The sequence below is a fragment of the Centroberyx gerrardi genome, chromosome 7 (genome assembly GCF_048128805.1).
Source record: "Centroberyx gerrardi isolate f3 chromosome 7, fCenGer3.hap1.cur.20231027, whole genome shotgun sequence".
NCBI classification, from domain to species: domain Eukaryota; kingdom Metazoa; phylum Chordata; class Actinopteri; order Beryciformes; family Berycidae; genus Centroberyx; species Centroberyx gerrardi.
Window position 1 is genome coordinate 15,116,851 of NC_136003.1, and position 27,935 is coordinate 15,144,785.

Here is a 27,935-nt window from a genome sequence, read left to right on the forward strand (position 1 = left end):
TGTGTGTGTGTGTGTGTGTGTCTGTGCGTGCATGTGTGTATGTTTGTGGATGTGTGCTGTATTCATAGATAAAAGTGAATCCATTCATGAGCTAAGTGGTGGGAGATAGAAAGCCATTTCCTCTCCCAGAGCACTGTGACGGGGCTAAGTGAATCGTCAATGAATGTGCAATGACTGTTGACATTGATTTACTTTCCGCTGTCGTACCCCTCTGTGTGTGTGTGATTGTGAGAGGTGATTGTTATCAGTGAGCAATGTACTGTGTTATGCTGACAAGTTTGTTTACAATAAATGCATTTGCTTTTGCAGGGCAAAGAGACAGCAAGAGACTAATGGGCCTTTGGGGTATTAAACCTGCATTAGAAAAGGAGTAGCATTAAATATCTGCGTGGTAAGAGTTGTTAGGTGATGTTATGGGGTTTGGGTGATATAGCGGCCTAGGGTGGCTGTTGAAGTAAGCAGGCCTGAACTGCCTAGCTGTCCAAAAGCCTCTTTGTCCAATCAAACCTTGTTTTGTGAATTAAACACATTCAAATTTGCTGTGGTACAAACATTGTGTGATAGTCAAATCCTGACAGGCATTGAATTAGCTAAAATCACTTAGGGATCTGTAGTTTCTTAAACAATGTGATAATGATGTGACATGATTCATCTTAACCCAGTGTCAACCCCCATTGTCTTTCAGATTTGGGCTGGGTTGCCATGACGAGCGAGGAGTGTCCTGTGCCGCTGGGGGGCGTTTCCCCGGCAGGGCCAGGGCTGTGTGACGACTACGGCTCGGCGCAGGCTGATGACATCATCGAGGAAGTGGGGCCGGGTGATGATGTCAGTATCGGCAGTGACCTAAGCACCCTGGTGGTGCCCTTCCCAGAGCTGGCACCCGTGGTCTTCTTCTGCCTCAAGCAGACCACTTGCCCTCGCAACTGGTGCATCCGCATGGTCTCCAGCCCATATCCTTTAATAATAAGAACCTTTACCTGAACCCTTGACCTCCATTACCCTCTGCCCTGACTCCTAACCCGAGTGGTTCACCTATCCATTCACATGGTCTCCAAGTACATGTTCCGTATTGCACTGGTGGATGTGCAACTCTTTAACTTAACCCTAGCACTCAACCTTTGTAGTTTTGACACCATATGCAGTAACTCTAACCCTTGTCTATTTGTAACCATAACCAAACTTTTCATATTTTCATATTCATGTCCTTAAGCCCCTATTCTGTATTACATTTGTGGAATCAAACCCACAACACCTTTCACCTTTAGCCTAGCTCTCAACCATTGTGGTTTTATACCCTCTCAAGTGGTTTTATTTCCTCTCAAGCCATACAATGTATATGGTGTCTCAGTCTAATATGTTTTATTGTAGACTAGAACATCAACTCACTGTTTTTCACTGTTCCCAAGCTTCAGCAAACCCCTCTCTTCCCCTCTGTCCATCATTCTGTCACCTTAACCCAGGAGTAGGTAACCATGTACCGTGGAGTCTCTAGAGTCTGCAGGTTTGCATTACAACTAAAGACTACACCAGCTGATTTCACTGATTAGTTCCTCCTCTTGAGTTGAAGTGTTGCTAATCAGTGAAATCAGCTGCTGTGGTCTTTGGTTGGAATGCAAACCTGCAGACGATTGGCCGTCCACGGCACATGTTTGTCTTCCTTTATCACTCCTCTCTGTTCGCTCCCATCCTTTTTACCCCCTTCTATCTCTTTATGCACCTTTCATTCCACATTCGGTCCCTCTCATCCCTCCAACTCCTCATCCCTTCATCCACCGCTCTTCTCATCCTCTTATCTAACCCTGGTGCTCTCCTCCCCTCCGTATCCTCTCCTCCCTTTTTTCTCTTTATCCATCACCCACTTTTGCAACGTCACTATCTCTCCTCTTTATGGTACGTTCTGTGTCTGTTGTTGCATTTTCATCCATCTTGGCCCTGAACTCACCTCCCTACCTCACTGCCCCCCCCCTCTCCTTATCTTTGTGGATTTGGTCCTCCAGTGTAGCAGACATTCCAGTATCTTCTCAAAGTAAGTGCCGAATTTGGCATCTTTCTACAATTGCACCCAATGTTCAACATTGCACTGCTTCAACAATGGAATATGTCTGTGTTTGTGTGTATGTGTGTGTGTGTGTGTGTGTGTGTACATGTAAGGGCGAAATGACGAAGGCCCTTTTTTCAGAATGGATGGGTAATTATGCAGTTTTTCACTCCTCACTATTAAATCTTGAGCTAATAGTGCAGATTTTCAGATCTTATTCACTAAGAAATGTATTCAAATCATGTTGTGGAGCATACATGCTCTCTAAAAAGAGCGCCGCACACCTCGCTTGATTATGCGTTGTAAGTGCACCCTGTTCTGCACACCATGTCTTTTAAGATTAATCCACTTAGGGCTGGCAGTGCCGGTTCATTGTTGGGCTTAATGTCATCCAACAATAGCCAGGTTATGTTGTTTATGTTGTTTGTGCGACAAATGCTCACATAGGTGTCTGTCAATTAAACTGTCATAATGTAGCTCTAAGTAACCTGAGTTGGACTTGTTGACACATCACATCCAAAAATGAAATAATTTGCGCTTAAAAGTAAAATAGAAATGTTGTGGGTTGGCTGTATCTATTATATAACGGGTATTATAATGAATTGGCAGTAGCCTGTGTACCCGCTTTTCCTGCTTGTTTCATGTCTCTTAAAGTCTGGCCTGCAAAAGTAAAAAGGGAGACCATGCAACAAATAAATCAACATGTGCCAGATTATAATAATTTCTCTTGGACAGCATGTTGCTTTTTGTCCATGCCAAAGTTTGGAGGCGTCTGTGTGGGAATAAGACTTTCCAACAGTATACCCTAATGTGAGTAGCCCATCCAGCCCATAGAGAACCAACCCCTTTTTGACCAGTTCCCATGCACCTGTTCCCACCAGCAAACACATTGCCTTTGTGCTTTAAAGGTTGGCCTATGTGTTGTGAATTATTACAAGTAGTCTATGGCAAACGTTCACAGAGGAGTTATGCTGTCTGCATTGACAAAAGAGAATAAAACGGCTGATGAACACTTTTATAGAGATGCTGGGAACTGAAGAGGCATTGCAAGCTGTAAAGACTTGGCACATTGTTTAACCAAAGTGTGGTGCTAGACAGATAGACCATATATCCTAATGACCAGCTTCTTAAAGTTGGCGTCTTAGATGGACTACCCTCTCCCTTAACTACCTGACTTGTTGATGAAGATACCTATGTTTGGCAGTAATGATAGCAACCTTTCTGAATAGTTAAACTGATAATAATAACAATAAACTTTATTTGTATAGCACTTTTCTTAACACAAGTTACAAAGTGCTTTACAGTAATACACAAAAAAGTGATCACACTGCAAAAAGTCTTGTTGTGAATAAGAAGTTATGAAGTATTGGGGAAATAAATACTACAGCTAGTTTGCATGGCATTACATGCACAAAAAAAAAAAAAAAAAAAAGCAAACCCTAACCCTAACCCAACTCTTTAGGACCTATATGTTTAAACATCCATGGATCAGAATCAAAACCAATTTAATCACCAATAACATTCATTTGTCCTGAATTTGGCCTGGTGCTGAGAGTAATTACCCATCCCATCATATCCCTGGTGCCTATTTGGATAAATAATAAAGAAAAAGGAATGGATGTTAAGATGGAAGTTATGGTAGGTTGTAGGCTATTCTAACTTAATGGTTTTGGACTTGAATGGACTCAAATACTGAGACCCTGACAATAGATAGAAAATCAGTGAAGTGTTGCGGCAAGAGGCCATGTCATGACATATCAGAAGTATGACTTTATAATCAATACATGCGTTTACAGGAAGCCAGTGAAGACAGACTAATACCAGGGTAATATGTGTTACTGACAATCAGACAAATAGGCAGCTAGAAAGTCATACAGACAGAAAGCTACTGCAGGCAGTTAGACAGACAAAACCGGTAGGCGAGACTTTTAGTCAGTCTTTCTGTTTGCCTTTCAGACTCGGTCTTTGATGTTTGGAGGAAAAGAGGTTTTAGAGGGATTTTACACTGCTTCCTAATGGCTGAGCTCTGCTACTCTCAGTTGGCCCCTCACCACAGGGTACAAACACGCCTCTGCATACACACACTCTCTCTCTCTCGCTCTCTCTCTCTCTAACACACACATACACACACACAGACGCACACACACGCACACACACACTCTCCAAATCTTATTTCACATCGCCTGAGCTTTTACCGCAGTCCATTGGTTGCTGGACACCCATGGTGGCTCAAACTGTAAGCATGTTAAACATGGAGAGACACAACTGTGTGTGTGTGTGTGTGTGTGTGTGTGTGTGTGTGTTTGAGAGAGAGAGAGAGAGCGAGAGAGAGAGAGAGAGAGAGTATGTGTGTGTTATGTGTGAAAGTTGATAGTTGAGGTGATTTTCCTGGGGTTGAATCTTATAAAGATGGAGAGGCAAGAACACACACACACACTCACACACACACACACACCTACACAGGGCTGTCTCCATTTGACAACACTTTCTCAGATTAATCATCTTTCCTTGCCAGACAGTAATAGGGGGAGTTAGAATATAATGATTTAATTAGTTATCAACAAAACACTCACACACACACACACACACACACACACACACACATACACATACATGCTCACAGATAGCACAGGTACACACAGTCCTCAGTTCAATTACACACATACACACAGTCTTGGTCACCATGCCTGTTAATGAGGTGCTACTTTTGGCTACTGTGACTGCATTATCATAGAGAAGCTTGTCGAAGCTTGCTTTAGTGTGTGTGTGTGTGTGTGTGTGTGTGTGTGTGTGTGTGTGTGTGTGTCTGTGTGTGTGTGTTCTTGTGTGTGTGGGATGGCAGTATATTCATAGCCTTTGTGCCTCTGCTGCTGTGTAGGACTTGACTATGTGTGTGTGCATCGACTGTATGTGTGGGACTTGTACAGGAGCAAGGGTTTGGTGTTTGATGCTTGGTGCACTGGAACAAGGATGTGTGTGTGTGTGTGTGTGTGTGTGTGTGTCTGTGTGTGTGCATTGATCATACCAAAGTAGAAGACAGTTATATATGGATAAGCTGGATTCTGTAGCTAGTGACCGAATTGTGTACAAATGCTTAGTTTTAAGTTTTAGTATACAGTGGAAAGTGATAGAGGGAATGACATGCAACAAAGGTCAGGAGCTGAATATGAAATATGAATATGAACTACTAAGATGCTCCAGACCTTAACCTTGTGAGGACCGAGTACTGATCTCTCGGGCGGATAGATAAGCCTCATTTCAGCATCATCAGATAGTATTCTGCTGGTGCTCAGTGCAAGTTATCTGTGAAATGAACTGATAGGAGTACTTTGTCCAGATTAGTGCACCACTGCTGTGTATGTATGTGTGTGTATTTTTGTGTGTATGTGTGTGTACACAGCAGTAAGTGCTTGTTTCACTGTCTCTTTGCAGATCAATAATTCTGTCCACCACTCAGTAGCTGTGAGAGGCCTTCTGTGACACACACACACACACACACACACACACACACACATACACACTGATGCTCTCCCACGCTTGCCTACAGCAGAGCACCTGGAGCACCTCTCTATATTACACCCCACACACTCCTTCTCTCTCTCTCTCTCTCTCTCTCTCTCTCTCTCTCTCTCTCTCTCTCTCTCGTTCTTCACACTGCACGCTCACACACTATTGTACAATATAGGTAAACTCTTATCCTTCTCTCATTAACTTCAAACTCCGTTCTTCATCTCACGACCATGTTTCACATAATTTATTTGATAGCTGAGTTGAAGACTGTTATTGCTCTTTCCCTCCCTATCTCTCTCTCCCTCTCCTCCCTTTCTTCCTCCGTCTCTCTCCCCTCCCTCCTTCTGTCCCTCTCTCTCTCCCTCATTCCCTCTCCCTCCTTTGCTCCCTCACTCACTCTTTGTCTGTAATAGTCAGGTATGTGTCTGTACTGGCATGTATGTATGTGTTTAAACCAGCTTATTTGACCTGTTTTTACACCTGTTATACCTATTTCTGTATTTCCCTCTCAGTGCACATCGAAGGTTTGTTATCTGTGTTGCTTTGCCTTGTATTGGCATAGAGATGGCAGCTGTCACTTCACTCCAATTGGGACTGATAGCAGATTAGATGTGTCCCGACACGCTCTCACTCACCTTCAATGGACTCATTACTATGCCGCACACTGAAAGACACAAATTTGGACGCCGTCGCTTTTGCACCCACCTAGGCAGTTGCATATCAGTCTTGAAACACACACATAAGCACTCAAGTGCATGTCCAAACGTACAGGTACACACACACCTACACACAGACACACAGACACACACAGACACACACACACACACGCACATATAATGTCAGTCTTGGTCAGCATGCTGGTAAATGAGGACTTGAAGTGTCGTGTGTGTCTTCTCACAGTACGTCAGATGAGATATGGGCAGACTTGTCAGACATGTAATAAGATAATGAAAATCCTCACCCCTAGCTGCCCAGACACTACACACACACACACACACACACACACACACACACACACACACACACACACACACACACACACACACACAACTATCTCTCAGCAATAACTTGAAGGTTAGAGAAGCGAGTTTGTGACCGGACATTTTTTACTCCCTGAACCGGCAGGTAGAAGTGGAGCAGGCAATGTAAATGGGTATTTCTCTTTCCTTCTTTAACTCCAAAACTGCTACATAAGCTGGTTGTTCCCTTGTTCTCCAGAATGTGAGTGTGTTGTGTGTGTGTGTGAGGGCAAAGCGGGGCGATGCTGAAAAAGAACAATCTTCCCTGAGAAAAGGCTGAAAAACAAACACGCACACACGCACACACATACACAGTACACTGGTCTGCGGTGAATGCAGACGCCCACCCAGTATCCCTAGTATATGTTCTACCACCTTCCCAATATTGAGTTGCACCCACGTTTGCGCAATCCATGTTTCCGTTTCAGTTGTCTCAAGGCTTAGAAACCCTTCTTCAATCTGTCTTCTCCCCTTCATCCACATGACTGAAGTGGATTGTATAGGTGATATCAATAAGGGATTATAGCTTTCACCTAGTCGGTTTTCACGCAAAGAGCGAGTGGACTGAACATTTTGTACACTCAGTGGATTGCATACTGTCCATCGAACCTATTGTATTGTATCTCATTAAAGGGTGACGATTGCCTCTCATCACCATTTCATTCTCCAAATCAAGATGAGAACGCGTCAGATCATTCACACACCATTATCCATCAGACAACGCAATTAGCGGCATTCGGTGTAACCTGACCAGTCACCAGTCACTCATGCTAGAAAATAGAGATTGCAGCTTCTGTGAGTGTGTTGTTGAGTAAGAGAGAGACAGAGACTGTCACTCACGCTAGCAGGTAACAGAGAGAGCAGTTTTTCATCTACTCAAGTGTGTGACAAGACCCAAGCATTGTGCTGAGTGTCCTTTGTCATGTACCGACTTGTTTGAAAGTACACTGCATCCTCTCCGGAGTTCTGTATGTGTCGTCCCTTTGGGCGTGTAGTTTTGAAATATCACATTTGTTTTATTATATAATCTAGTTTTATGTTCTAATATTCCACAGATTGTTTAAAAGAGCAATCCTCTCATTACTGTTGCATTCTGGTCTGCTGCACTTTGTTTTTGCAAATTGGGATTCAGAGATTCTGAATACTTCTACTGTCGCACATTTTGTGCAGTACTTTGGATAATGGCAACAGCTAGACTCCTAAATTGTAGTGTAATTGCAAAGCTGGCACATTGTATGGGCTTTTTTAGCTGTGTTTTTAAAATGGAAATGCAAAGTAATGATTATACAGCATTTCAGGACAGAAATGAGCAGCTTAGAAATGTATATGACTTGTTTAGGTGCAGGGAATTGATAGATGTACGGCTATGGAGCGCTGTCCTTTCCTTACCCCCTCCCATCATCATTACCACTCCACACACTTCACCTTATCTCTCTTTCCCCCCTCTCCTTTTCTCTCTTTCTCTCAAATTAGCATTGTCCTGCCATTCTCAGACGTTCTGCACCCTCTGCTCCCCCTTTCTCGTCATCCTCTCTTTCTTCTATCCACTCTTTGCTCTTGGTTCCCCCCCCTTCTTTTCTTTTCTTTTTTGCGCTTCTCGATGCCAGTAACTATCATTCTCTTCCTCTCACATTATCTCACTCTCTCCCCTTCGCTGTCTCTCTTTGTGTCTCTGATTGGCTCCCGTGGTGTTCGAGCAGAGTGACTGGCCTCTGTGGCCCATGATGCTCTCTGGCCCTGACAGCTTGTTATCTCCATGGTGACGGATGGCTGAGGCGTTGCCGTGCCTTGCTACTAACTACTGCTGAGGATAGAGCACACACCTGGGACACATCACCTATTCTCTCTCTCTCTCTCTCTCTCTCTCTCTCTCTCTCTCTCTCTCTCTCTCTCTCTCTCTCTCTCTCCCTGGTGCTCTTTAATTCCTTTTCTTTCCCTCTTTGCCCTCTTTCACTTTCTTTCCTTCCTCTTCCTCTGGTTCTGGTTGGCGATGAAGGGGCTAAGTTGCTGTGGGGTTAGATGGGGTACACTACTGTATGCCTTGCTATGAGGTGAGTGAGTTGATGGATGTGTGTGTGTGTGTGTGTGTGTGTGTGTGGATGTTGAGGTTTTTTTTGTGAGAAATGTTTTATTAAAGAACATCAAAAGTCAGTCTCTCCCTCGTTCTCTGACTCACCTGTCTATTTCTTTTTGTCTTTCTTCTTTCTCACCCATGTTCTCCTCTCCCACTTGTCTTTTTTCTGTCATTTCCTCATTTTTTTTTTTGCATTTCTTTTTGCTTTTTCTTACACACAGACTCTCCCCTTACTCCATCTATCTCACTTCCCTACCTGCCCCTCTCCTCTGCTCAGTCACTCCTTTCCACCCTCATCCCTCAAGCATGTCTTCTCTTCCCACATCTCCTTTTATGCCTTGTAATGTTCCGCTTGTTTTAATGAGCCTCTGTTCTATGTAATGTATGCATGGTTGTCCTTTTACCCCGGGGAAGGTCTCCTTTGTAAAAGAGGTGCAAGAGGCAAGCTGCAAGAGGTGCAAACATCAGTGAGACAAACCTCTGTAAAGGATAAATGAAACTAGTTCTATTACAAATGCTTATACTTCCAAAAATAAAAAACAGTGCTAATACTAGCACTGATACCAACACCAATGATTCCCACCGTCTCTCATTGCTCTTTCTCACTTCTCCTTTCTTCCCTCCTTCCCTCCACCTCCCTCCCTCCCTCCATGCCTGTCTTCTCAGTTCTCCCTCAGGCCTAATCCAAACTCCATTAGTGCCTGTACTGTCGGAGAGAGAAAGAAGAATTGAGAAGGGAAGAGTAGAGAGGAGAAGAAGGGCTTAAAGTGACTCTAATGACTGCTACTGTGTCTCAGTGCATTTATGTTCTATGCGACGTTCAATGTGTTGGTGTTCCATAGTAGTGTGTTACAGTTAGGCTACGGTGAAGATGTGCTTTTCATGCTATGGCAACAGACAGTTTAGGGGTTTTAAATGTTGTGAAAATGAGGAAAATACTAAAACAGTTAATGATGCTTTTTGTTTTTAGGCGTTGATATCATAGGTTGTTCCATTTCCTTGTACGCTGAGCGACATCAGAACTTGTTTTTTTAAGCTTATAGCAACTTGAAAACTAATGTGATCGTTTACCAAGAATCTGAGTGCGGCATTCATGTTCTTAGAAAATCTTTTGAGGATGGATATAGGACAAGTACGAGAACAGCAGGCTTGACTAACCAGCTTCCATCAAAACTGCTTTGTATAACTGATAGGAGGTATAGTGTCAATTTACCTCAAACCATGCTTCCCTGCTTCCCAAAACCCAATCCTTTGCTTGTGCGCCGCTTGACAGGCAGTTACATGCACAGTGTGTCTGCCAACCCTCTCACGATCATGGATTGCGTCTTCATGGAAGCAATAAATTAGAAACCTCTCTTCTCGCGGGTTAGACGCGCTTATCGACTATTTAGATTTGGCGAGAATGCCATCAAGGAATAGTGTGGGTGTGCGTGTATCTGTTCCCCTCCTGGTCTCAGGAGTATGCTTGAGCCGTCCTCAAAGTGCTTTATTTCTCATTTGTAATTTTCTTCCCGTTCAGGTTGCAGTAATGTTTAACACAGTACAGGTTCATTATTGTTATTGCTAAAGCTCTTCCTGATGGTTCACCATGCTGCGCACAGTTAATTGCGATGTTTCTGTCTATATGATAATAATAAGAATAACAAATTTGATCTCACAAGGATCAGACGAGTAAATTAGGTAGATGCGGGTTTGTATGGGTGTTCAGAGAATGTGTGTGTGTGTGTGTGTGTGTGTGTGTGGGTGTGTGTGTGTGTGTGACGTCAGAGGTTGGGGGATTTGTGTACTACTGTATGTGTGTGGGGGGTATGATGTGTGTATCATGGTTATTTACATGTGTGTGCATTTGCCAGTGTGTATGTGCATGTGTCTGCATACTGTATGCATGGCTCCATGTACAAATTCGCTGCAGTGTATGCGTGTGTGTGTGTGTGTGTGTGTGTGTCCTATCACGAAGCAGCCCGGTGTTGGATTATGGATTATGTAGACAATGTTCTTGTATTGCAGCCATAATTGGGATATGGGTTAGTTCAATGGCACATTCTTGGAATAGAATTACATATAGATGGCTGGATGGCATTATCCTTCTACTTCTTTGGCACTACGCTGCGCTATACTGTGTAGAGCAGCGATGCTTTATACAGCACTGCCTATTTGTCTGCACTCAATAGCAGCAGGCCAGATTGCTTTTAGATAAACCGCACAGATAAATGTCAGAGGTGCACAAACAGAAAAAAGCACACATGCTTACACACACACACACACACACGCTCATGCACATACAAGAACACACACTCTCACTCACACAAACACAAACTAGTGCAAAACATACTTTTTTCTCTCTCCTTCTGTTTTTCTCCCTTCATCCCCACATTTTTAACATGCATTGCTTGCTGCCTGCTTTTTCAACTTATAAAAGAATGATGTCTTCCTTTTTATGTCAGCTCAACTCAAAAGTATTGCTTTACACAAACTGGGACTCTTGAGAGGATTTAATAAGTCATTTAACGGCTCCATCACCACTAACTGCAGGGTACATTTTATTCAAGTGAGTGCTTTGTAGTTTGCTATTTCTCATCTATTATCCACAAAGTGCTGTATAAATTGTGTGAGTCATTCTGCACTGCAGTGAGGGGTCTGTTCTTAGCTTTCAACCTCCCTGAAATTCTCCTGAACAGATTTGAGATGTTCAAATACAATGTGGGTAAGGGTTTGAAGAAAGTTGCAGTGAGCACAATAATGAGCCTAAAACCAGGTGACGATGGCTACCTGGCTGCCTGGTCAAGTTGGCTGTCAGCTCCTTGCTAGACCTCAGCGGCGAATATGGGGACACTGTCTATGGGACGTCAGTGTGGGGGCAGACAAAGATGATGTTAGGGTGGTTGGTGGTGGTGGAACGGTACAGAGGAGCTCCAGAGGGTAATTTGTATTCTGTGAACAGATTTGTGGCTGTCATCAGACTTCAGCATGTCCAGCATCTCATCTGAAGTCAACATGCCATTCCCCACCTCCGTACAGTCAGACTGCGGCCAGCCTCTATATGGTGCTGGATGGAGTGCTGTCTACATATGTCATTACACTCCACTGGTCAGTGAGTATGTTTACATGCACTCTAATAACTTGATACTATTGGACTATTGAAATTGGACTATTGAAATTGGACTATTGAAATTGGACTATTGAAATTGGACTATTGAAATTGGACTATTGAAATTGGACTATTGAAATTGTCATGTTAATAATGAGAATTAATGAGAATTAAGGTCATAATCAGAGTAAGCATAATCCAGTTAACACACTTTTTTTAGGGCATGTAAACCCCTTAGTCGGATTTCTTTTGATTTTTTCAAGCTGCACATGTCAAAGGTCACCAGATGCAGCAATGTTGCATTTCCAAAACAAACAACATGTCGCAGTGCAGTGGAGTGGCAAGTGGTAGGCCCATTATTAAATTAATCTATGTAAACCAGTTTATTAGAGAAATTGTGTTAAGTTTAATTTTAAGAATGAGCCATACCTAGATTTGACTAATCAACAATCCCAGGACAAAATGATGTTACTTCGAACCATGTATCCATAATCAAAATATTGCCATATAAACGTACTCAATGTCAAGTCCAGCTCTGGACTCCCGACCAAAGGAATGAGAAAATGACAATAGTAGAAATGACCTTCCTACTCCACCCATGATTACAGATTCACTCCCCATCTTCCGTTGTATTTTGGAAACTCATCTTTTCAAGAAGTACCTCATCAAGAAGTCATTCTGTCCTCGCTGAATCATATCCTCTCTCCTCTCTAATCATTCCCCCAAATAATCCCTTCTACCACTCTCCTTAGCTTAATTAATTTCTTTTCCCTGCTCTTCAGTCTTACATGGTCATTGTGTGGCCAGGAATATTTGCAGGGTACTAAGGCTTTGACTGTTGCACTCCTTACTATTGGTTGCTTGTAATTTTGGCGATGTAGGAATTGAAGCTTAGGCTACCATTGCAATCATTATAAGTCACTCTGTATAAGAGTATCAAAGTATAAAATCACAGTATAAAATACAAATGTAAACGTAAGGATGTTTCTTGCCTTGCTTTTATATTTATTATTCTGCTTTCAATGCTTTTGCTGTTCATTTTCTCTACTTTTGTTTTTTCCCACCCCTTTGTAAAGCGCTTCGTTACTGTTTTTAAAAGTGCTATCTATCATTTTGTGTATTTTTTTGATTTGCAAGCTAATTTTATTGAAATCAGACTAGTAGCTGTTGGGTCATGGCGCCCAATCATGAAGAATACTCATTGCTGTAGATCTAGATAAAGTTAGATTCAACTATCAATACATGCCAGAAAGTAAATTTACTAAAAATGAAACTTGTTGTGAACTGCTCTCTATCTTTATTTATCTATTTTAATTCATTCACGACATGTACAGTTTAAACCATGTGATTTAGTCATACCAAGACTGGGACATTGGACATTCATTCATTTTTAATGTTAGAGGACCAAAGAGAGGGCATTTAAAGGTTGGAGGTATCTGGATTAATTTTATTTTGTTTGGGTATGCGTGTTCTGAAAAAGACTGCGGGCCACTAAATGCCTTCCAGAATGTTTAATGAGTGTGTGTGACCCTGCACACAGTTTATTCAGCCTCACCTCCCTGGCATTACTCAGTGCCGCAATCACACATCATCCGTGATTACTCAACCTGAGTGAGAGAGAGAGGAAGAGAGAGAGGGAGAGACAGAAACAGAGAAGGGTGCCGGGTCAGCGAGAGCCAGACGGTTAACAGGAGCGAGAGCAGGAGACGAGATGGGAGAAGAAAATCATGGAGGTGGAAGAAAAGGAGCAACATGTGCGAGTAACACCTTCTGTCATTAAAGCGTCATTAACAGGGCATTTCTACCCATTCAGCACCTGACACATTATTCTCAGTGCGATTTGAATATTGATGGTGTGTAAATGGGGTTCTGGTGTGTATGTGCATTTATGTATGTGTGAGTGTGTGTGTTGAGTAGGTAGGTGGGGGTAGACAGACAGATGCAGAGAAGAGAATGCTGACTAGTGAATACTGTTAATGACTAGTACACAACAATATGCATCAAGGACTGTGTGCTGTAAGATGAATGGAAGGGGAAGGAGTTGTTGTAAAATCATATAAACAATGTGAGTGAAATATTTTGTAATAGAAGCAATGGCATTGGCTACTGAAACCACTGCAACAGATGTGCAGGATTTAGTTTCAGCCCATTATAGTGAACACACTAAAGTCCTTTTCACATTGTACTTGTGTTTTAAACCCTAACACTAACTGGGTTCAGTCCTGTGCTAACTGGTGTTTAACGCTTGGACACTGTAAGTGGGCAAACCCTGACTCTAATCCTGGTTTAGCAAGCCTTGCTCTGCAGAAGGGTTAACCCTAAGTTTTTATGATTAAAATTACAATGCTAGAATTTACTAAGGCAGTATGGAAATGAACTAAATTAGCGACGGTCCAGCGCTTAGCTTGCAGTTAAAGACCAGTACTCACTGACTAAATTTGTATTTTGCTCCTTTTACTCCTTCATAACTGAAGAGGGAACTCTCAGCAGCAGCGTCCTTGAAACCGAAGGATTTGAACAAAAGCAACAAAAGCTTACATGTTATTACCAGAGGCAGCTGTAAAGTCAGCTACAGATAAGCAAAGCAATAATTATTCTTTTTCAAATGTTCTTGTCTTGTTAGACTTGAGAACTAAAATGCCAGAAGACAGAATTACTAATAAATCAAATGTGACAGCTCACAGTCTCTCCTTATTTTGTAGAATAAAATTGCCTTTTCAGGACACATCCTCCCATGTTCTGCACATGGTTAATGCAACATAATGAATAGCAAACTATGGTTGTATGATCAAATATTATGAATTTTTTCAACATTAGAGAAATTGAGAGATTCATTCTAAAATGAGATATCCACCATTTAAAATAAATAAATACATAAATAAATAAAAAATAAAGCATTCTCTTTGATACACAGAATTTGAGCAAATTATGGTACAGTACTTTTAACACATGGTACCTGAAGTCCTTGGTTGACGAAATAATAACACTTTTACAGACTGGATCGTCTATATTTTGATTGTGTCAAAGAAAATAATTTTTATAAGGAGACAGGGAGAACCGACAGCTATTATGAACCCTGGGAACGTTTGTAATCCAGTTTGCAGTTTTGTAGGAAATGTGTAAGACATTAATGGATGTTTATGAATATTCTTCTTTTTGATTGATAGTCAGCATGTTTGAGCATAAGCCATTTGCCCACTTGCTTTGCTGGCTTTGAGCTCTGCCCTCCAGTAATGAATACTTATGAGCACATCAGCAGACCAAGAAGACTCATTATAATATCAAGGAGACCCACAGTTCACATGCCCCCTTTTGTGCCTTTGAGTGGAATAGCTGTCTTTGCGTCCTATATGAGGCGTGAGCGTCATGTCATGAGCTTGGGGCGAGAATTCATGGGTTACTATTATGCCAGGCTCAGATCAGGGCATGACCCCACCCACGCATCCTCACATACTGTAGGTCACGTCATGCAAATGTCACTGCACCCTTCAAATGGTCGAACCCTAAACTGAGTTTGCCTCCGCAGAGCTCCGGTGGGTGATTGACATTCACTGCATCGGTGCTAAAGTAGCACAGAATCCAGCTTCCCCCCGCTGTCATGCGTGACGGCAGCCTCGCCGCACTCCGCAGAAAATGAATGGCGCAGAACTGCCCACAGTCGCACGCCGGCTGCAATATGAGACTGCCGTCGGAGGCCTCTCATTTCCTCTGATGAAAAGAGAGTAGGAGGCTTATGGCCAAGCCGGTGTTCACCTGGGAGAGATCAAAGCAGAATGAGTTTCAGAAGGCAGACAGATGGAGAAATTTCATTTCTTCAAGCCACTCCGATATTAGAAAGTGGTATCACTTCATGACTGTCTAATGGCGGGAGAAAGGTCGAACATGAGTACGCAAGTCATGAATGGTTTTTGGGAAGCCCATTATAGTCGACACAATATAACACGTTAGGGGAGCTTATTGTGAGCGTATTCCCTCGACAGTCACTGTATTCACTTTCAGCTTCACGCTCTTCTCAATTTATTTGACTGAGGACCGAGAAACCAGGACCAAGAAATGGACGCAGACATTAAGTGAAGTTCTATTCAAGTAATTGCAGCTGCAGGATTTATTCTCATTTGCAGTCCAAACATATGTAGCACTGCACATCTCCACTGACCCGACCGTCTGTCATAATTATTAGAGTTGCTAGAAAGAGCTGTGCAACTACGTCGGAAATTACTGCTAACATATGGAGACACGCATTAAAAATGAGGGAAACGGGTGTGAGATAAGCAGGGAAAGATAAAAGAATGAGAAGGAAAGGAGGGAAGAGATGGAGCTGGTGGAGGAAAAGGAGAAGGAGTAATTATTTTGCAGATACAGGGAAGGGACAGAGAGCTATAGTGAGAGGCAAAAAACAGAGACGTGGAGAGCGAACGGCGAGCTTGCACTTCTCTCTGAAAGACAGATAAAAGAGAGGGAAAGGATGGAGAAGAAAGAGAGGGATGATAGCACTGGGAGAGGCGGACAGAGAGAGAGGGGGAAAGGAGTGAGAGATTGCTAGTTAGCACTTTTCTTGAAGAGGCAGAGAGTGAGCGGGAGACAGTGTGAAGGAGGAGAAGAGGGAGGGAGAGAAAGGCAGATAGTTAGCGCAGTGGCAGAGTGAACTTTTGCCCAGTGCCTGTCGGTACAGAGGACAATGGAGGTGTGTGTGTGTGTGTGTGTGTGTGTGTGCACGTACATGTGTCTTGTGTGTGTGAGTGTGTGTGTGTCCCTGCCTCCTCTTGACAGGGAGGAGGAACATGAAGTCTCTAATTGCTCTGGTGACTGCAACTTCAGACCTCTTCCACAGAGAGAGGGAGACAGAGTGGGAGGGAGGGCAGACTTACATTGAGATGGGGACAAAAAAAGACAAAAGGTCTTAGTAACAGAAAGAGGGATGGGGTTATAAATGAGGAGCGCGAGGAAATCTCCAAACAGACAAAAAACCACAAGCCAAGATAGAATACAAAATGCATTCAATGAAAATGTATTTGGACACACTGTGATGTAGCGGGCTAAGGGGAATACCATGTACTGGTGACTTTGAGAGAATATGCCTTACTGACACTTTCATGGCTGTGTATATCTAATATTAACAGTGTGAGGATGGATGGAACAAAAGAAGACAGCAATAAGATACATAAAACATCAAAAACATCAAATTTGATGCCCGTTCATATGCTTTTTAAACTGTGTGTACATTTTTGAAAGCCCTGTCTTAGATGACAATAAATGCCCATCATTTTAGTTTCAATAGGACAGACTGAAACATGTTTGAAGATATTTGTTATGCACTCTGTAGTGTCTTCTAGTTTTATATAGTTGTCAAAAAAGTGAACAATTTCCGCCAAAATATGGGACACCAGTCGTTGTCTGTCTTTCTTACAATGCATGCAAGAACAATACCATTTTTATTCATTACACAGGCAACATTTTTGCCTCATGGATAATCTGAGCATAACAAATATCAGGACCACCTTCATGATGTTGAGTTGCACAACCATTTTCATAACCCATATCTTAAGTGCAGCAAGAAGTTATAATGCGTTATAATCCATTTTCATATAAATAAATGTCCATTTGCTACTCTCTACTCTCTACTGTTTAAATAACAAAATAATGATTCACCCTATACTGAGTTAATGAAAGCTTTAACATTGGCTGTTCTAAATGTGGTGTTTCCCGGGAAAAATCCTCTGGTGCACAGTGATGAAGTGATGAAGTGATGTGTTTTAAGTTTCTGCTAGCAGCAACAATGGTTAGTTTGGTAAAAATAGAAGAAGATCTCTGTATTGGTGAAGTGAATTTCTGGGAAGTGAAGTGTAAAACATCACAGCATTGATTCCTTATCACCAAGGATGTTGCCAAAAAAAACCTAGTACCACTTTAAAACCTTTAAAATCATTCATTTTCCTATGCACACCATCTTCAGCTACATCTCCCATTCAGCACTGAAGTGGGCTGAATAGGTAAAAGTGCATTTCATGGAAAGGGCAGGTGGACGTATAGTATTTTATACACTGAGTGGAGGAGTAGAGTAGTGGGGTTGACTCACTTCATGCCCTGGTGACTTAGTGTATAGAAGTGCACACACTGACCTGCTGTACAGGTAATATATCCGTAACGCAGACCTCCAGCCCTGACCCCCAGCATGCGGCCGACCCCTGTCCACTGACCCCTACCCTCGCCTGGGCTTATCGCTCTGTCAGCGCTGGAGGCAGAAAGGAGGGGAGTGAGGGAAAGAAACCAAGACAGTAAGAGAGGGAGGGGTGGAGAGAGAGAGAGAGAGAGAGAGAGAGAGAGAGAGAGAGAGAGAGAGGGGGGAAAGAGTTAGTGACCGCTGGGGACCTGCTGAAATGGCCCTGCTTTGTCACTGTCTCACACGCACATATGCGCGCGCACACACACACACACACACACACACACACACACACTCACACACACACTCTTTCTCTCTCTCTCTCTCTCATTCTCACTCTCACTCTCATATATACACATAATCCTAGCTGTCAGATATGCGTTACACATATATGGATCATATTCGCCCTAAATCCTTCTCCAATGTTTTTCCACTGGCTGCAGTGTGTGTGTGTGTGTGTGTGTGTGTGTGTGTGTGTTAGTATGTGTGTGGGTGGCATCTGTCGGGGCGGATGCTAAAACCCTTCCTCTGGCCAATGATGAAAGCTCAGCCAGTGTGTGTGTGTGTGTGTGTGTGTGTGTGTGCGTGCGTGCGTGTGTGAGATCACCCAGATGTTTGGACATGAGTTGACTGCTAGTATCTGCAGCTCAAATGAGCCTTGGGGCTTAGGTCATTAAAGGCCGGCTTTACACACACTTAAACTCACACTCTCACTCACACTCACACACACACACACAGCTTTTGATGTTCTCCCCAAGTAGCTGAGTTGGTAAGTTTCTCATAAAAGTCTGTAGCCTGCCATGTAACTGAATCAGCCTAAGTCACTGACATGGACTGCAAGAAGCTCAAGTGCTGTAGAGGAGAGGAGAGGAGAGGAGAGGAGAGGAGAGGAGAGGAGAGGAGAGGAGAGGAGAGGAGAGGAGAGGAGAGGAGAGGGGACAAAGGGACATGCCATGTTCACGTGTTTGTCACATGAAAAGGTTAGCTGACACATAAGGCAAAACCAAACAACCTTGGCCTAAGCAACTAAACATTTGGTTACGGTTAGGCAACTAAAACAGTTACTTTAATTTACTTTAGTCATGGTTAAACTTAACTGAAAATGAAAACTTCACTTATAGTAGAAAACTTCTTTGCATGAGTTAGGACTTGACCTCAGAGTTGAAGGCAGACATATACTTGACCTCTACAGCCTTACTTATCAACATGTTATTTCAATGTGAAATTACTGCCTGTTTCTAGTTGTGTCTTCTCCAAATAACCCTTTCCTGGTGGGGAAACGTCTTTCTCTCACTTTTCATGCATGGAAAGACCAGCCATGCTAATCGAAGCTTGGCCTCTGAGTTGACCCCATATTATACAGTGTCAAAAAAAATCCACTGCTAGCTTTATTGGACAATGGCTGACCCCTGATATGCCAAACTGACCTATCACCTCCTCTTCCTGCTTTTATTGCAATCCAATCAAGGCCGCTAATAACCTCAAATAGGTGCTTATAGGCCTCCTGTGGTTTGTGTCAGCTGCATGTATGATGGAGTATTGTGTGTGTGTGTGTTTATGTACAGAGCATCTCCTCACACACATGCTCACACACGCATGCATGCACACACAAACACCCGCTTATATCCCTAACCACATATTCAATAATTCCATCTGTCCTTGACCGAAGACCACATATTTAAACAACATTTTGATCTAGGCTTATACACTATATGAGGAACTAAGATGATTCATCAGCGTGTATGAACTCACCAAACAACCTGCTGTCTTCAAGTAATACCCAATGCTCTATTTCTCTCACTTGGCTTCAAATGAGACTTGACAGCACAATTCAGTACAATTTAGTCCCTTGGCAGGGGAGGGAGGGAGAGAGAGCGAGAGAGAGAGAGAGAGAGAGAGAGAGAGAGAGAGAGAGAGAGAGAGTGCATGTCCATCCTTTTGGCCATTTTCCCAGCCAAATGGGTGTGAGAGGGAGGGCGAAGGCAGACGGGCCCCCCCGGAGAGCCAAGCACTGTTTAAATGATGTTATCACAATACATTTTTTTCCACTCCGTCTGTTTCACTTACGCATTCTCTCACTCCTGCTCCCCATTTCTCACACTCTCACATTATTTCTTTCTCTCTTTGTGTCACTAGAAACATTCTTGTTGAATGTCATGCAGGGATGTGATGATGACTTATCCTTGCACGCAGTGTGCACGTGTTGATGTAAATTATATAATGTATGCTTGTGTGTGTGTGTGTGTGTGTGTGTGTGCATAAGTACAGTTTACCGTGTGTGCTCAGTGGTCGGTAGGTAGAGTGCATCTGTGTGTGCGTGTGTGTATTGATGCAGTGATGACAGGAACTTGAGGGATATTGTGATGTGACTGTTCACCATATTACCACCACCCACCACACACACACACACACACACACACACACACACACACACACACACACACACCACCATCTTACCCCTAACCCTCCAGGCCATGGCCCCCAGTCATTTAGCGCTCCAGTGGGTTATTGATCGGAACATGCCTACTACAGCACCTGGTATGCTCCCAAGGGCCTCTGTGTGTGTGTGTGTGTGTGTGTGTGTGTGCCTATTATATTTTTAGGGTTCATGGAGCAGACACCTAATTGGCAATTTTTGTATTGTATTTGCTGTATTTGTTGTCCAATACCTGCCAATACCTATGTCAAGATACAATACTTTTGTATTCTTGCCTTAAATATGTGCATGCCTCCATGTTGGTTGTGTGTGTGTGTGTGTGTGTGTGTGTGTGTGTGTGTGTGTGTGTGTGTGTGTAAATTTGATGCTGTTCAGTATAAGCCTCTAATCCAGATTGGTTCTCTCTTCATCAAGCATCACACCCACCATTCTCCCAGCCCGCCTATTCTGCACAAATCACAGCCCACTTCCTCCAGGTCATCCACCAATCACATCACAGAGAATCAATACTAATGGTTTAATTCTTTCATGCCCAATGAGCGCCAGCTGCCTTCATAGACAACAGGCCTATTGGAAGATAATTTAAATAGCAATACCTTAAACACCCAGAAACAATGGATTCAATACCGAAGAACACTGTTCTTTATTTGGTAGATAGGGTGCAGTTGCAGTGTGTGAGTGACTATTGAACATGTGCTGAATCTGCTTCTTCTGCCACATCCATTTCATAGAGACGCCATCTCCCCCCCCCCTTTCCCTCTCTCTCTCTCTCTCTCTCTCTCTCTCTCTCTCTCTTGCCTACTTTTCCCACTTTTCCTCTCTTCCATTGTCTTGTCCTTGGTATCTTTCTATTGTCGTTCACTGCAACCATCTGTGAGGAAATGTCAGGCAGATGAAAGAGAGTGACAGACAAAGAGTGAAAGGAAGAAAGGAGGACAGAGTGTGAACGAGAGAGACAACAAACATGGGGGCGTCTAGTGGGTGCCATGTTACAGCTAAGTAATTGGTACCAAACATGTCAAGCTAACTTTTTGGGGAAATGGCATAAAATGGTTCTAAATGTTACTGAATTTTTGATTGGTTAAGATTAGAAATTGAAGATATTAATATATCATTCAATATAGACAAGCAGTAGCTCATTTATTTATTGTCAATTGATAGAGCCTATTGCATCGAGCATGGATCTGAACATTGTGAGTATGAAAAAGCGTTTATGTACAAAAGTGCTTACTCTGCATTTGATATGTCACTGTTAGGGATTTTAAACAATATTTGCCTTTCAAAATTGTTTTATTTCTGTCAAATCTGAGATTTGGTCCCTTCAGCACATGGGCTTTTATGGTGAACTCTCTATTACAATGACCGCACAGTGTAAAATATGTTTGAATATTGAATTTGAGTCTAGTTTCCAGTTGAGTTCAAAGTTTCTATAAAAATAAATATTTATAAATAATTACATAAACTTATAAATACAATTGTATCCACAGAACTAAAGACAAATCTTAAGTAAATACATTTTGAATTAATTGTGTAGCATTACAAAATGCTGTTGTGAGTACTCAAGTGATATATATATATATATATATACATTTGGTAACAATATGTTAAATAGGTGCTGTAGAATGTTGGGGAGAGGTAATCCTTTACAATAATGTAACAAAAAGAATGTAAGAAAGGAGAAGGCAAGAAAAAGAAAGACAGCTTGCAAGATTAAGAGAGCTTAAAATATAAATGGAAAGCTCTAGAGTGGAAGAGTGGAGAAAGGGAAGAAAATATTGCGAGAGAAAAATCAAGAGAGAGAGAGAGAAACAGAGTTGGTGTGTCAGGTCCGGATGATGGACAGCATCTGCAGTGTGTGTTTAGCTGCACTGTACATCAGGGGTTTGTCAGCAGACTGGGGGAAATAGAGAGTTCATCAAGGAAAACTACACTGAGACTGTGTGAGGACCTACAGCTCTATTATGAGTACACTGAATGGACCTAGTGTGGAAAGACTGAAAGTGATTTTTTTATTCAAAATAACATGAAATGCTTCAGCTGTGTGTGTGCATGTGCAAGCATGTACGAGTGTGTGTGTGAGTGCCTGTGTTTTTATGCCTGAGTCTGTGTGTGTGCTCCTTTGTCCTTGTGTCCACGTGCGCTCTGTGTGCACAACATATCTGTGTGTGTGTATGTGTATGTAAGTGTGTGTGTATACTATGCTTGCCTATACGTCCTCGCCTGCTGTCCATCCTGCAGAGATGTGATCCCGCAGGACGCAGTCACTGCCAATGCCTATTAATATCAATGCAACCAGTTGAGCCGCAATGGCTGACCTTGGCTGATGCTTTAGCTAACTGATGAGCTAATGTAGCCTGCATTCCAATGCTATCATATTTGATGCCTACAAGCATGTGGCTGTTTACTATTTGAAGTTATTGACTAAGTAATATAAGGAAATGATGTGGCAACCATTTAAGAACTTTTAATCTCAACATTTGCATTAGATGTGCACACATACAGTACATGTACACACATAAATTTCAATATTCAACTCACATTCATTCACCTTCATTCATTAACCTTAAAACTAACCCTCGCCACCATTGGAATTGTTATTCTAGCTTCATCCATAACCTAAAAAAAACCTTTTCCTAATGAAGTCTGTAAAATAATCTTCACAAGCGACCACTTTGCAGAGTTTTCTATTGTTGTTGAGACATTAGGGGATATTTGCATCCCAAAAGATAGCAGACACACCTACACACACACACACACACACACACACACACACACACACACACACACACACACACACACACACACACACACAAACACACCCAAAGTTGTCACTCTGCTGTCCCCTCACGAACTCTGACATTGCCTCAAGGGAGCACTTAGCCCCAGAGGAGCCAGAGAAGAATGAAATGACCTGAGAGAGAGAGAGGGACAGAGAGAGAGAGAGAGAGAGAGAGAGAGAGAGAGAAGAAAGAGAGCCAGAGAGAGTCAGAGAGAGCCAGAGAGAGAAGGCGGCAGAAGAAGAAAGATGAAGTGATACCATGACTGAAAATCCTCCTATTAAAACAAATGGAAAGAAAAGAGACAGGGAGAAAGTCTTTTTGTTCCTTAATCTTAATTTTTGTGTCACAGCGTTGCGAACTTCAATGGGCTTTTGTGACTTCTGCCATTTTTGAAGCTGGAATACGAGATTACAGAGGAACCCTATTATTATCTTTGAAATGGAAAGCAAAGGGAGAACATATTTTTAGGTGATTTCTGTCACATGTCTTAGGAAACAATTGCTCAATTTTTACGTTGTGCTCACAGAGCTGTCCAACAGTGGAATCCTAGTATTTTACCATTCTTTTACTGAGCGATTTAGCGTTTAAGTATGCCTCCAGGAACTGATAACTATGATGTATTTCTTAGTTTACAACTGTGATACAGTATTTTCAACCTTTCTGCACTTTCTGAGCCCGCAAGCTCTTCTTTAGTATTGCGTTATTTACTCACCTTCCTTGATTTTCCTACCTGGTCCAAGGATCATGACCGCTCACAAATTGCCAATGCAAAAATGTTTGCATTATTGGCCAATTCTCTTATTGGAAAGGGTTCAATAGGGTTCAATGACTGCAGATGTGATGTTTGCTAGGTTAGCCCACCCCCCTCTTTTTTATCATTTTGCTTTGGCTGACATTCTGGCAGGCAGACTTGGCAGCTGTGTGCCCACATTATGCCCTTCACATCTAGGCTTATTATCAGGCACATTAAGTCCAGGGAATGGCCGTTTGACTCTTGTAATGACGCTACTGAAAATGAGAATGAGGGTCAGCGCTGTGGAAATGCTGATCAACATGATAAACGATAGTTTAAGTGGTGAGAGCTGGAGATGATGGTATATGGCATGCCATAGCTAAGCCAGACAAGTGCAGGGATAAACTATGTGATGTTATTGCTGTTCTTTTGTGAAAACTTCCTAACTCCATTCATGGTATATTTTATTAACTCACTGGGAGTGAAAGCGCAGACCTTTGCTCTGTCTGAGTGAATTTAATGACCCAAAGGCTCATGAAACCTGTTGGAGTGATTTCAAAAATCCATGTGCATCAATTGGAAGATAGGAACGCTTACTAATTACAAACCTTCCAATGTTCAAGGCAAAAATGCTACTGTAGGCCCCAAACAGAAAAGGAAGAACAGATCTCGGCTGTCCCTAAACATGAAGTGACATGCAGTGTCATGTAGCGCACTACAGTGTAGTGTAGTGTGCTATTTTGCTGTGTCATGCTAGCAGGCCTTCGTTGAGTCTATGGCGGTTTGGCTCATTCTGCTTGGTCTGCTTCTTCAATGCACTTTCTGGCCTAACCAAGCATGAGTAAGTGGAAGTGGAGAGGGGCTATGGGGACAAATTACTAGCTTCCAGTAGTTGCTGTGTGTGTGTGTGTGTGTGTTGAAACACGAATTATAGCCGGAAAAAAAGGAGTGATGTTGTTGGAGACAGGTGCGTGTTTGAATCAAAGTGTAATTTTGTGTTTCTGGTGTGGTCTAATGTGTGTCGGTGTATGTAAGTATGTATGTGTGATCGACTGTGTGTGTGTGTGTGTGTGTGCACGTGTGTGTGTGTGTGTGTCAGGTAGTAATTAATAAAGACAGGAACATTGGCTCTCCTGCTGTGCTGACATGCCTACAGGGGACCTGCCAACACACACACACACACACACACGACTGGAGATGAAGAAAGACTTATTCCAACCAATTGCACCAGGGCTAAAACTTTTTTAGCCAATTGAAAAGTAAACTTAAACTTCATTCAGCCAATCAAGCTTGCTCTTAATTTAAATGTCTTTATTGTGTACGAGCTTCACCTAAATGTTACATGCAGATAGGAGGAAGGGAGAGAGAGAGAGAGAGAGAGAGAGAAGAACAAGAGAAGGAAATATCAGCATGTGGTTTTGAAATACAAAGATACAGAAGAGGTGCCATGCATTATTGAGTCTCTCCATCCTCTTTCTCTTTCTTTCTGTCTTGCAGCACATGAATTAATATTGTAATAGTCTGAGAAGGCAAGAGAACGAAGGGCTGAGGTAGAGAGAGAGAGAGACAGAGAGATTCAGCCTTGTTCGGCTGTACTTTGTTCACCTCCTGAGCCCTTCACAAAACAAAGTTCTCAGCAAAGTTAACTTGCAAACAAATAACAAAGGCGAGTGGTGTGCCAGGGCGAAACCACTTAGCGGGACGTGGACTTGCAGTTCGCCCTGTGACCTAACCACTGGACCTGCAGTGTTTGTTCCATGCTCACTGCTAACAGAAGCAATCAGAATTTTTTGAAGTGAAACAACTGAGAAAAATATAATAGAATATTCTGGTTTATGGTGATACAGGTGATGATGAAGTGCGTGTGTGTGTGTGTGTGTGTGTGTGTGTGTGTGTGTTCTTGAATTTCTATACTTAGGATGGGCCAAATGTCCTTACAAGTATAGAAGGATATGAAAAACTCTTCCATTTTGCCAGTCCTCACTTCTTTACGGGGCTATTTTAGGGTTAGGACTTTTGGTTTAGGGATAATGTTAGCATTAGGATTAGGTTTTGGTGTGGGTGAGGGTTAATGTTAGGCATGTAGGGGATGGGATAGTCAATGAAACTCCACACACATATAACAGTATAGTAGTCAGTGTAGTACTATGTGTGTTTCAGCAAGGTATACTTGTTTGTGTGCATGCATACATTCATGTGTTCTGGCTTTCTTGAACCTTTCTTTCACTCTAGGGCCTGGTAAATGAAACAAGTGAATGTTGAAACAGATGAGTATGAGTATTTCTGACTTTTCACCCCTTCACCCAAGCAGAAATCCTTCTTTTTAACTCAGCGGGCCAGACAGACAGAACGCAGTACAGAAGGCAAGGTCACAAAGTCACCACTTGCACAACTGGAGAGGAAGGGAGGGATGGGTAGCAGAAAAAGCAAGGTCAGAGGAGAGGAGGACAGGGAGAATGGAAATGGTCTGGCGTGTGTTTGTTTGTGTGTGTCTGTGTGTGTGTGTGTGTACATGTGTGTCTGTCATCTTCTGTTTCTGCTAGTCCAACTGGGATTTTGAATGTACATCACCAGACAACTCTATCTATCTGTTTCTCTGCTGCTCTTCAACCAGTCTGTGGAGGAATATACCAGAAACTAAAGCGCTGTGACCGATGAACACATACACAAATTCCTCCTTTGAATGTTATTCAGAATGACATCATGGATATAATTTGCAAAAAATGAAAGAGGATGTATACGAATATGAAGAAAACAAATTTGTGAATTTACAGCATATATACTGTATATACTGTATATATGTAATTGGCAAAAATAAACTAATAAATCCAAACACAAATTGATGCTAGTGGAACATTTTATAGTGGCTGCAGCCAGTTTTTGCGTTACTAGTGAAAAAGCCTATGAGCTTGCCAGCTTTGCAAAATAGTGATATGCACTTGGTACAGCACAGAACTTGTGAACATACGGTATATGTAGCAGACACACGGAAGAATATGTATAAGACACGATGGAGCATTAGGAAATGGTGGATGCACAAGGCGTCTGTTAAACTTCAATTCAAATGTTTTCTTAGCACCCTCTGAGCACCCTGGTAGCACTGTCTCCTTTGATGATCCTTTAAAAATTCAAGCACATAAAGGGCAGGACCTGGACGTGATGGCTTAGTTGAGAAAAGTTGTCAAACAGCTTTAAATGCCAGTCCAATTATTCATAGACCAGCCAACATGTTGCACAGCCAAATTCATTTCCTTCAACTTTTTATGATAACAATTCATATCGTTGGAATCTGCACAGTGCGACACACATAAAAATCAACTTGAGCCCCACTGCACATCGCTTAGGTCAAGGTCTGAATCAGGACCTTTATTCCCTGTTGGGATGTTATTTTACCATATTTGGTCATGCCCCACTCTGCTGTCCAGAGATTAAGAGCAGCTATGTAGGTCTGCCTCAGCACCACCGGCATACAAAGAGAAGAAAGAGAGATAAACAGAGACGGAGAGAGAAATACACACAGAGAGAGAAAGAGAGAGAGAGAGAGAGGCCTCCACCTTTCTGCTAGATAATTAGCATCACAAATGGCTGGATCACGGTCTATTAATAATTCTATTTGTTCTTAATGTCTCTCTCCCTCTACCTCTCACTCTCTCTCTCTCTCTCTCCCTCCCACTCTCCCTCGCCTCATTCATCTACCGCGCCACTCTCGGCTTGTTTGTTCTCCTTTTATGAAACACCTGTGATGCTCGGGGATCGACTCGCCATGCCTGCAATTAGAGCCGTATACTCAGGGAGCCTCACCAATCGCGAGGAAACCGGATGCCGGAATGAAAAGACAGAGAGAGAAGTGGAAAGGAAATCTGAAAGTTCAAGCTGCACGCCGGCGGTTTGATGTGCAGGCGATGAGGCTCGCATACGAACGGCAGAGCTTTTGTGGCATGTGTTGCACACTTTGTTGCAGAGTTGTGAAAAATGTGTGTGTGCATATGTTTTAGTGTGTTTAAAATTACATAACTATTTGCGTTGGTATCAAAACGATTAACCGCTACCTCAGCCAACCCCCTGTCTGTTTCCATCTCTTACTCAGCCCTCTCTC

The 27,935-nt window shown here is 42.5% G+C and overlaps 1 protein-coding gene across 1 annotated transcript in view; it reads left to right on the forward strand.

The window, feature by feature from the left end:
- Nucleotides 1-702: 702 nt before the first annotated feature.
- LOC139922484 (voltage-dependent T-type calcium channel subunit alpha-1I) overlaps nt 703-27,935 on the forward strand; it is a 136,387-nt gene continuing 109,154 nt past the window's right edge. Inside the window, exon 1 of the mRNA XM_071913013.2 lies at nt 703-950. Within this exon, the coding sequence (XP_071769114.1) occupies nt 703-950 (248 nt within the window). The remainder of the gene's footprint in view (nt 951-27,935) is intronic.